General features: G+C 34.0%; 1 protein-coding gene across 2 annotated transcripts; it reads right to left on the bottom strand.

The window, feature by feature from the left end:
* Window positions 1-850: 850 nt before the first annotated feature.
* LOC114400737 lies at window positions 851-11,771 on the bottom strand. 2 transcript variants are annotated; one of them, XM_028363354.1, is made up of 9 exons: window positions 11,623-11,771; window positions 11,240-11,488; window positions 9,752-9,833; window positions 9,499-9,574; window positions 8,761-8,841; window positions 7,859-7,995; window positions 5,011-5,263; window positions 2,110-2,173; window positions 851-1,787 (listed from the first exon to the last, which is right to left on the bottom strand). In XM_028363354.1, exons 2-9 carry the CDS (start codon window positions 11,463-11,465, stop codon window positions 1,147-1,149), a joined length of 1,560 nt encoding a protein of 519 aa, XP_028219155.1. In that variant the 5' UTR covers window positions 11,466-11,488; window positions 11,623-11,771; the 3' UTR covers window positions 851-1,146. The 2 variants fall into 2 exon arrangements, with proteins under 2 accessions (XP_028219155.1, XP_028219156.1); XM_028363355.1 differs by having other exon boundaries at window positions 11,240-11,485.
* Window positions 11,772-11,973: the final 202 nt, after the last annotated feature.

Here is an 11,973-nt window from a genome sequence, read left to right as displayed (position 1 = left end):
TGCACCTCCTTTACCCAATGAAATCATGAAATCTTACTTTTGTTATGTAATTTATTTATTTTTTTTCACCTCCAATAATACAGCGAAAGTACAATTCTACTATACAATGTGGGGAAGGGTATTTTTGAAAATTAAAAATATTAGTGGGGTGAGTAGCAATGACGTCCGGGTCAATAATAGTCCCTAAGCTTTACACATGTACTGTCATGCATTTCTTGCATATCGGCCTTCGTAATAAATGACAGACCTCTTACATATTACAATAAATAAAACAAAACAACAAAAATAAAAGAGAATATTGCAATGACAATTTCAAATATATACATATAAGAACCAAAACAAAAAAAAAACAATAAAATACAGATACCAAAACATATTTAAGCATAATTTAATCATAAATTCCTACGCAGCCTAATATCTAGATTAACTTTTGAAACATTTAATATTGTAAAAGCATTTTGGTTCTAAATATGTAAAAGTTCAATTTTAATTAATATAAGTTTGATTTTGGTCACTTTAAAAAATATATAAAAGTTTAATTTCAGTCTATTATTGATGTCAAGTTTCAACCAAGGACACCTTATAAAAAAAAGTCTATTTTTAAAAGAAATTAGTAAAATTAAATTTAATTAACTTTCTTAATCAACGTAAATGAGTTTTTTTTTTTTACTTATAAGAACGGCATCTTCAGAAAAAAAAAAAGTCTATTTTTAAAAAGAAAATAGTGAAAATTAATTTAATCAACTTAATCAACATAAATGAGTTCTTTTTTTTTTTTTTTGTTTTTAACTTGTTCCATAATGAAGTAACTCCACGTACTATTAGAGACATGAAGAAAAAAAAAAACAAGTTATAATAGATAATTCATCTTTCACAAATAACCATATTCTATTGCAAAGATTTAAACATGAGCTAAAGTTTCATTCTACAAGCAAAGTCAGAGTTAGGAGTAGGCTATAAACCCTAATAACATAAAGCAGAGTGCAAATAAAGCTATACCAGAAAAATGGTTAAAGCTGCTAACTTCGCTAGAACTCTGCATAACCCCAGTCCTTAATATAAGTGAGGGTAAATAATTTCAATGTATGAATGACAGGAATGCATCTTCAGAACCTACCAATATGATTGATCCTGTTTGTGCCATCCTCACCTCCAACTGCGGTAGTGACGATCGTCGAACCTGTCCATAAATCGAGACGAAAAAACACGGTCCCTGTCATAATACATACTTTCAGAGGTCCAGCTCCCTAGTCTACCAGAATCTCGGTCCAAGGGCGAAAAATGCCTCTCTGAAGATGAATAATGAAGAGAATGGAAAGAAAAAGGCATTGAGGATTCTTCATCATGCATAGGACTTCTACTCCTGTCAGATTGAGACCTTGCCATTGAAGGACTTCTTAGTGCAGAATCATGGCCACCAAACCTAGGATGAAAACTGAACATAAATGAACTATGTCCTGGGTCCCCTGGTGGACCTTCATCCCTAAGATCCCCTAATCTATGTTCGCGATGATATCCTCGACTGCCATAATCAGTACTATAATTCGACCTGTGCTGTGGCAATGACAAGTTTCTTGATATATCTGAACTCGAGGGTCCAGCCCTAGTGCCCCACAATCTTTCATCCGCTTTTTCTGGAATAGGAGCATTTATTCCAGGAAATTTGACAGTCTTTTTACGCTTTGGTTTGGAAGCATTAGCTTCCATAATTTCCCCATCCTCTTGGTCAGCAATCTCACTATCAGTGAATATTGTAATGCCAGAAGGCTGATCCTCATTGTCCACATCTAAATTCCAAACATAGGTTATAAGATTAGCTAATTTAATACACCAACTAAGAAAAAATGAAAAGGAAAGACGGATAATCAATACAGTAATTACAAACCAAAAAATGATAAACTTAAAACACTGAAACAACAGTACAAGCTCATTAATTTAGAATAGAAAGACACTTCTGCAACATCCTCAGCAGATTTCTCAAACATGTCTAGCAACTTATGCTTATAGCATTAAACATAAACCATATATTAGAACACAAGATGAACGTTTGGGTAGATCATAGGCAAGGTATGGTGAAACAAAAAAAATTGTGAAAGAAATGCATTTTACCAAGATATCCAGGTGGGTATCCTAGTTCTCGCATTCTGTTAAGCCACGGAGGTGGATCAAGCTCCTGCATAACACAAAAAATCTTATTGTTTTGTGATGGCTGAAAATTCTGCTACATCTCAAAAGTCTCCGTTGTACGGATTAGTTATACTCCAGCATAAGTATAAAAAACTTTGTGCAATCTTCAATTATTTTACCACAATACAACCCATTATGTCATCCTGCCACTTTGGTCATGAATTCGTTGTCTTAGAAACAATCAGTTGAACATGCAATTTATCAATTACTACAGCTAACACATTCAAAGCATATGTTTATTCCAATATCTTTAACATATAGCCACTTAATAACTCAGAGGTTGAGTGACTTGATCTTGTTCAACTGATAAAATATTTAGAACCAAAATGCAGTTAATAAGGACTACATACATACAGTTTAAAGGGAAGACTTGAGGGTTAAGAAAAGTTTTTCTTGTTAATCTAAAATAAAGTGTACGAGTGTCATTTGGTTGTCAAGCTCTCTTAACATATCAAGTAATAAAATTAATTGATGGCACTATAGTAGTGTTGATAACCAAGTGACTTGTAACATCATCAAGGAGTTTGACAAGATAATCACGTGTAATTTCTGTTTTTAATCCCTGATCAACTAGTCTGTGTCACCTATGGTTCTAACTTCAAAACATATGGTATGGAAATTCATGAAGTTACACGGCAAAAGCACCAGTTTGGGGTCCTTTTCCAAACTATTTACCTAAAGGAAGTTGTTTTCAAATTATTTACCGAGGGAGTCCATTTTTATTTGTATTGTGCCAAAGGCGGGGAGCAATTCAACAGGGAGCTGACATGTGACATTGAGTTGTTGTGCCAAAAGCTTTACACAATGGGTTGCTACAGCTGCAGTGACGCAACCACTCTTAATTTTATTTTTTCTAGATCTTCACACTCGGTTTTATTTAATGGACGTTGCTATATAGTATTTATGTCCTCAAAAGATAAAATGTTCTTATTAGGGCGTGAGCCCCGTTTGTTAAAAAAAAAGTTATTTAAGTGTTATAAATATTATAATGTATCCCTCAAATGTCAATTATTATTATACTATAAAATTGTTCATGCGGTTTGGGGGATCAAAAAGAGAATCACCACCTAACCTACGTAACTTCTCTTGCACTTTGGAAATTGGAATCTCTATTTTTCTTCTGTGTCCCACACGTATCTTTTGTAGAATGAAATCTAGATTGAAAATTACTAATTAATTAAACTAATGGATATTCATTCCACATTAACAATATGAGTGCTGCTATTTAGCACGAACAACCTCTACACGAATAGCACGAAAGTAGCATTCAATGGTTGGAATTTTTTTAAAACAAATATTGATTGAATAATTAAGAAAATAGTGACAAAAAAAATTCTGATCCAGTCAGAGAATTATTATCGGAGATAATTTTTTAATTATCTAATGTAATTATATATATATATATATATATATATATATATAATTTGAACTGAACATCAATATTTAATTTGAAATAATCTATATGATGAAACTTTTTATTCTTTATAATTGGTCAGGTCACTTAAATTCTAACTTTCACAAAATTTTCATATTTTTGTTTGATTATAAAACTACCATTTTAATTCTTAATTTTGTAAAATGACAATTAATAATATTTTTAAAAGAAATCAAGCAATAAACTATTTTTCAAAATCAATACTAATTAGCTGATACTTATAAAAATTTAATAAAGATGTATTGTTAGTGTAAAAAAAAACTAATTTCAATTAATAAAAAATATTATAAATATAACTTTTTAAAATAACTAATTTTAAAGTAAATAAATGTATTATATATAATGGTTTTGCACGTAGTTGATGATATTAGTGTACATATTATTCATTTCACTTAAAATCAAGAGAATTTCAACAAGTAATTAATGTGTTGAAGTTACAATATAATTATATGATAGTATTTAAGTTTTATCTTTGATGTACATAATTTTTTACCACATCTTGCTTATTTTTAGGTTGAATTCTAAATTATGAGATGTCTTAATTTCCTTTGATGAAACTGAGTGAAGATCTGAAAAAAATAAAAATGAAGAGTGGTTGCGCCACTGCAACTGTAGCAACACAAGCTGCCAAAAGCAGTCAACACTACACACGCTGACATGGCCTGTCCAAAAGTGGTTGCGCCACTGTAGCTGTAGCAACCCATTGCGTAAAACTTTTGACACAACAGCTAAATGTCACATGTCAGTTTCTCGTTGAATTGCGCCCCTGCCTTTGGTGCAATGCAAATAAAAACAGACCCCTCAGTAAATAGTTTGAAAACAGCCCCCTTTTAGTAAATAGTTTGGAAAAGGATCCCAAACTGATGCTTTTCCCGAAGTTACACACACACACAGTGCAGTTTGGACTAAACTGGATTTGTTTTCAAATTTAGATTCAAAACACAATTCAATCAGATAAAATAAATTGTTTTTTTATTTTTTATTTTATTTTCAGTTTTATTGTATGATTCAGGTTTGGGAGCATTTAGTTAGGGCATAACACCAGCTTCTTTAAGGGTCCACATTTCCTCCTAAACCTTTTCATGACATCAGCAGGTTGTGTTCATGGCCCCTCTCTAGTTGTTTGGCTCAGAGGTGTTTCAAGGGAATGGCTAATTGGCTATGTCCAATATGCAGCGAGATTGGACAGCCCTGCTGCATTGCTGTTGTTTTTTTGTTGCTGATAATTATCATTTGTTTTTCCTACTTTGACTTTGGAAGATATCAAGTTGAATTTTCCTCACCTCTTTCCAATAAAACTTATTTCTCAATCCAAAAAATATAGTAAATACCTAATGGTTGGAAACATATTTTAATAATAGCCTCAAAACAGCATTTTAACAACTTACCCTCAAGCCCAAAAGTTTACGTGTTGCATCATCCAGAGATCCTGGCCTCAAACCATCATACTTTCCAGCTGGAGAATTCTGATAATAACGAGTTGGATGCCGGGAAGAAGAATTCTGATTCCGTCGGGACTTGAGTTTATCGCGAGCATTATTGACAGCAATGTTGTCACGGGGCCTTGGACACTCTCTCAAAGAGTGGTTGTAAGAACCACAATTGAAACACCTAGCAGCAGCATCAATAATCTCCAGACCACTACAATATTTTATAGTAAAAAAAAAAAAGGCACGTCTAAGTAACAGAAACTGGTAGTATATTTTATTTTGAAATAAATAAATAGCAACTGCACTAATCAACAGCACACTGAAATCATTAATTAAACATTTAATTGAGAATTAATAACATACAACCAGAACACAACATGCATGCAAACCAAATGTTACCTCAAGATGGTGAAAAATAAATAAATGCAAAACAAAACATATCAGAAGTGAAAGAAATTGAAAAGGGTCTATGAAATCCAATTCCACCATAACAAATCCAGAGAAGTTCCCATAATCCCAAGATGGGAGCTTGTAACTGATCTCCTTTTTTGGTAACCTTTGCTTAAATAGAAACTCAGAGCTCGCTGATACATGGAAGGAAAAAAAAAGCTCCTTAAAATATCTCTATCTTTAAGGACCAAGCCACCATTACAAAATACAAAGTGGAAGATACCAAAACAATTGTAGGAATAGGACAATGAATTTTTATTTTTTTTAGAACAAAGAATAGGACAATGAATAAGCACAGGATAAATTGCTTCACCATTGTGCTTATGCAAGAAAATTCCAACTGACTTCCTTGTTCTTACACAATATGCCATAAAGCTGAGGTCAACTGGGAAAAAAAATAACACAACACAATCTAGAGCCATAGGCTGCTTGACTGATAAATCCCACCCCTAAACCATACATACACAACATTCCCACCACTACACAATCTGCTGCAGATGGCAACATCAATTGGCCAAGTAAGGATTTCTTACATATCAAAATGTCATCTGAACTAAACTTCCTGCTCATACAAAAACGCACATACTCTATAATTATGAATTGAGATTTGATTTGCCAATTTTCCACTGTAAACAATGACAGCACCTTCCCTAAGCTTCTAATCACCAAACAAAATATAGTGAATATGTAAGCTTATTCACCATCAAAAGGTATGACTGCTGTTTTACATATCTTCCAACCTCAACAATAGGTCCCTCCCAAACAGCTAGATTTGAAAACCCAAGAGGAAATTCCAATAAGTTACAGACACCTTAGAAAGTTGGAACTTCTCATACTACTGTGAAAGTGAATTTCTATTCATAATGAAATATTATCATATAGACAAAAGAAACAATCTCACACTTAGCAAGACTAGCCATGCCATACCACCCTACATTCGGGAAATTTTATGACTCATTAGTCCATTGCAAATTAAGGGCACTAGGGCAGTATCAGATCACGGTTTCAATATCCAACAAGTAACAAAGATCCATAGGAGATTCAATAAACATACTAACAAACAACAAGTCAATTGTTATTATTAAGCATGTGCTACGCTGGAATGGTCCTAACATTTAACTCGATATTCACTTCTTCACAATAAAATTTTATAATACCATTGTTGTACAATTATTACAGTCAAGTGCTACATCATCCACTATACAGAACTTCTACCATATCTCAATCCTTAAATACAATATAATAAGAATACAGTTCCCATTAAGAAAACTTAAGCAAACTTCTCAATATCACACCAAAGAAAGTAGAGTAACAAAAAAAGGCAGAAAAGGTACTAATTTTATCAACTGTTTGCAGGACCAAAAACTAAAATTTTGCAAAAACAAAATGGTACTTCTACAAAGAATTAAAATAATCTTTCCTTCTGAAATTCTCCTAACCATTTAATAAATTTAATGAAGTAGACAACCTAACACTATCAGAAGGTACTAATACGATATATGAAGATGTATTTCAATGCTTACCCTACTTGAAGTAGAAAATGGAACTAAGAATCAATTTTGGCAGCACGGAAATTTAAGTTATGCTTATTTTTTCAGAAATACTAAATTCTGTAGCCACACTGATCAGAGATGTTATTGAGATTCTGAGCAAAGGTCTTCTATGTGCAGCGTAACATCACAATATTGGACAACCAAGAAACAAGTTAGTGCATGTTTGGATTAACGTTTGCAAACTTAGTTTGTAAAAGCAACCCAAGTTTTGCTTCTACAGAACTGAGTTTCCAGGCAAAATTTTAATGTGCAAACATACTTTTGAGGATAACCAAACATGTCAAACTGAGTTTACTCTCCAAACTGAGTTTGGAGTAACCCAAAGTCCCAAACAGAAATGCAAATATAGACTTAGTGCATGTTTGGATAAAAGTATGCAAACTTAAGTTGGCAAACGGAGTTTGCAAAAGCAACCCAAGTCTTGCATCTACAAAACTGAGCTTCCAGGGAAAATTTTGATGTGCAAACTGAGTTTACCCTCCAAATGTTTGGATAAAAGTCTGCAAACTTAAGTTGGCAAACTGAGTTTGCAAAAGCAACCCAAGTCTTGCATCTACAAAACTGAGCTTCCAGGGAAAATTTTGATGTGCAAACTGAGTTTACCCTCCAAATGTACATTTTAAATGGTTAATCAAGCAAGCGCTTAGCAAGCTAACTATGATAATAGAAAATAGATGCTTCCACTAATCCTACTTCATTATATTATATTTCAAACATTGTATGATCACATGAACCATCTAGAAATTGTGAGCTAAGTGCACCAACAATTTCATCCTTAAAGAATACAAAGTAACAGTGTTTACCCATCCACATTACTTGAGCCATCAGCTGAAGTCAATCCCAAAGCATATCCACGATCATATAGAGGCACAGTATTATCAGCTAAAGGAATGAAATCTTTGTTCTTATCATTTCTTGTTTGGTTCTCCATCCAGAATGACTGCAGTTGAAAGAAATGGAAAAAATGATATATCCGGTATTGCAAAAATAATTTTTTCCTTTTCATGTTGCAAGATAAAAAAACCTCAATGAAACAATAAATGCACCTAGAGGTACTAGCAACACACTCTAAGACACTCTTTTTAACACACTCATTAAATGAGTGGGGGACCCACAGAATTTTGTGATTTCCAATAAATTTCAACTAATAATGAGTGTTAAAGAGTGTGTTGGTAGCATTTCTCTTGCACATATTCTTATAATGCCCATTATTCTTATAATGGCAAATCGTATAACTATGACTCAGATAGACTTCCCACAACTACCACCACCCTAGTCTTCTCACAATGCAGCAGTCATAAATAAAAGCACTTGGGAAAAAGCAGCATGAACATCATAGATAAAAATGGTGTAGCAAAAATCACACTTGAAGAAGAGTTAAAAACAAAGAAAAATGATGACAGATAAGGCAATTATTACAAAATGCAGTGAACCAAGACTTCACACCGCAATGACTGTTACAACCCTAGCTCTATTACTACAACCAACTGCACATAATTGCATTTGAGAACCACAACTAAAACCTTTATTCCGGGACTAACCAGATTACGACAAACAGACAATGACAGAAATTGAAGAAACCAAGAACAATTCCGGCAATGCTAATCCTTGGAACTAGTGACAAAGAAAAGTTTCCTAGCAGTGGTATTGAAAGTTTCTAAACCTGCAGTTTTTCAGGTTCTCATAACAGACTTGGGAAACTCACCACGGCAGAAGTCTTTTCAAGTCCAACATGCAAAGCAGGAAAAAATGTCTCCTCACCGGATTCCAACACTTCGCTAGCATCCTGAACAGAAACACGTCGTCAGCGTTACCATTCTTTACAAAACTACAAAAGTAAAAACTGCATTTGTTAATAGCACAATTGCCACCAATCTCCTTGCCAATATACCAAATGTCTAAGAATCCTTCCATTGGATGTTCACTAGATCGTCCATGTTGTCTATAGGTCATTTGGTACAACATTTTGTTAAACCCAAGGCTAGAGCCAATTATAAACAGCATTGTTCTGTCTCATGTGATGTAATCATCTCCAAAACATAAAGATTTGTCAAGTAGCCACATTTTAACAAAGGGTTTTTTTATATCCAGAAGACCAATAATCTCATACAACCCATCACCAATGCCAAAATTAATGTCTATTCATCAAAAACAAACTTCAAAATCTTGATTTGAAATTGAGAACACTTTAAACTTCAAGATTCTATGGTTTATAAGAGAAAAGCAAGAATTTTCATTTGGGCATCTTACACACTCATTTGTCATTATTTGGATTATAGCTATCAAACAGACTACAAGTTCATATCAAACCCTTGCCTTCACACTTTCTGTTCATCTTTTATGTTTTCTTTTCATAATATTTTATTCTCTATCATCTATTTACTCATTTATTTATTAAGGAAAATCTTCTTTCACTATAAAAATAAAAAATAATTGGCCTTACACTGGATGACGAAACATGTTTAGCATGCCATGCTGACCATTTCTGTAGAAGTTCCTGAAGCTTCTGTCTACTAGCTCTGGAAAATGTTCAAGCACAAGTCAAAATTTCAATCAATGGAACCAAACTGCATGATTGGGACACTTTAAACTTTAATACCAAAAAAAATAACAAATACAGTTCCATTTTCTCACGTAAGGCACATAAAATGTCCCAATGTGGTTTTGAATAATTTTCCTGACCAACTTGTACAAACCTTGTTAGGGAATTATACGTAAAATGAACTGAAGGTTGATATTCATCAACTGTAATTCGAGCTCTTTTAGCACCTGATACGGCTAGCATGACTTATTAAGGAAACAGAGTATATTAGGGATTGCATACTAACGGGATATTTCAAAAGTATTTATCAGTGCCAATGATATAAACATATAATAAATAGGAAAAAGATAGACTGCACAGAACTTATGCAAGCAAGTAAAATCCGATTATCAACCAATAGGGGTATAGCAGATTTTGAAAATTAAGATGCAAAAATTGCGCGCACATTTTTTAAAGGGGATAAAACACATTTTTGCTTAATAGATCAATTTAGTCCTTTCAAACTGAGCAACTACAGCAATTACCAAAGACCACATCACAGATGGAAGATATTTTACAAAGACCATAGTTCTAAACCAGTCTTTCCAATCCTAGGTAGCAGCCACAACCAAAAACGCTACAGTAGCAAGGCATTATTATAGCCACTGCTCTGAAACTTTTATTACTAACATTTTGTTTATTACATTATATGTTATGCTTAAAGAAATAAATAAATAAAAAAGGCTAAACTAAACTCAAATCGAGGCCCAACAAACAAAAACCTAAAAAGGTAAACATAAAAATGTTTGGGCCACATTGGCCAATTCCCCTGAAACCCTAACTCCCTAAGACCACTTCAGCAGGTAGCTAAATGAAAAGGCAGGTTCACATATGACAGAGTGGGAGGTCAATGGTGGTAAGACAAAAGTCGCATCCAACAATAGCGCAGGGCGTAGAGTGTTGCAGACATGCATTTGTGGCTTGCAGAGAAGAAGGGGGTGAAATGCAGTCACAGAGATAGGAACAGAGAAGGAGGTCACGATTCACAGACATGGTTTTGGTGCTATCACACTGTGATTCACACCTTTCTGGCCATGAAATCAGCCACAAAACTGAAACACTCCGTCACAGCCATCCCAGTAGCAGCCAGTGGCTGCAAACACTGCAACAGCTTCATGCGCTATTAACTACAGTGTTCTAAACCAATTTAAAGCAATTATGGCACAGAAATTACAAAAGACAAGTCGTGTCCTGCAACAGTGCAGGAGTCATCCCTGTAACAATAGCACAGCTTTAACGTGCTATTAACTACACTAAATCTAAGCCAATTTAAAGCAATAATGACACAGAAATTACCAAAGACCACCACATCAGGCGGGTGGAAGAGAAACTCACCATTTTAACTAACTCCTCCACCAATCACACATGCATAATTTGGATGAATCCTATTGCAAAAAACTCACAAGTTACATCAATACACACAAGCAATGAAAGCATCCAATTTATTCATCTAAGCCAAATTTCACACATAGGGGTTTCTACTGAGTACAGTTAAGCAGCAAACTAGAAGAACTTCAAAAGTGCCATTATCTAATAAGAGAAGAACAAGCATTGAATCCTAAATTTCACAAACATTGAATACTAAATTTCATAAAAAGGATACATGTTCCAACAGTCTCAAGGCTTCTTTTGAGACTCCCATCCTCAAGAGAAATGCAACCATTCTCAGCGAGCAATCCTCCACTCACTTCCTCAGTGACCACCTTCAACTTCAACCCATCTTGCAAATCCTCCTTTTCATCTTCCAAAATGTTCTCCTTTTCCAAAGAATCACTTCCCAAGTTGCTGTTCTCTGATGGAACCTCGTTCATGTGCTCGTCACCTTCCATATCCAAACAAACCCTTTTCTCTTCTATGGCAAAAGATTAAAACTTAATCAGAATTTCACACTGAAAATACACATATCCCTATGGGTGTGTGTGGAGTGAGTGTAGTGCGAGTGAAGAAAGTGAAAATTGAAATTGAGAATTGGGGATAAAAGCATACCCTAAGTGGAACGAAGAGAGGGTTACGACGAACAATGTCGTAGGGCGTGGCGGAGTAGAAATTGCAGAGGTGAAAGAAGGAACCCTGGAGGGTAGAGAGTAGGTTCCGTGAATTGGGATCCCAAACCAAAACAGAACACTGCCCTATGCTCAAACGACATGTTTTGTTGAATAATTTTCGCATTTCTCAAAAAAAAAAAATATTACACTAACAAAGGAATAAAAATAAAAATAATAGTTTATTTTTTGAAATGTCTTTTTTATATAGTATTTCTATAAATATAAGGCGAAGTAAAGATCATTCCATCTAATTCTTTCAAAAAAAATATTTTATTATTTAATTTGTTTGAAT

This window comes from Glycine soja, chromosome 19 (genome assembly GCF_004193775.1).
Source record: "Glycine soja cultivar W05 chromosome 19, ASM419377v2, whole genome shotgun sequence".
NCBI classification, from domain to species: domain Eukaryota; kingdom Viridiplantae; phylum Streptophyta; class Magnoliopsida; order Fabales; family Fabaceae; genus Glycine; species Glycine soja.
The sequence above is the reverse complement of the archived record's forward strand: the minus strand, read 5'-3'. Positions and strand labels throughout refer to the sequence as shown.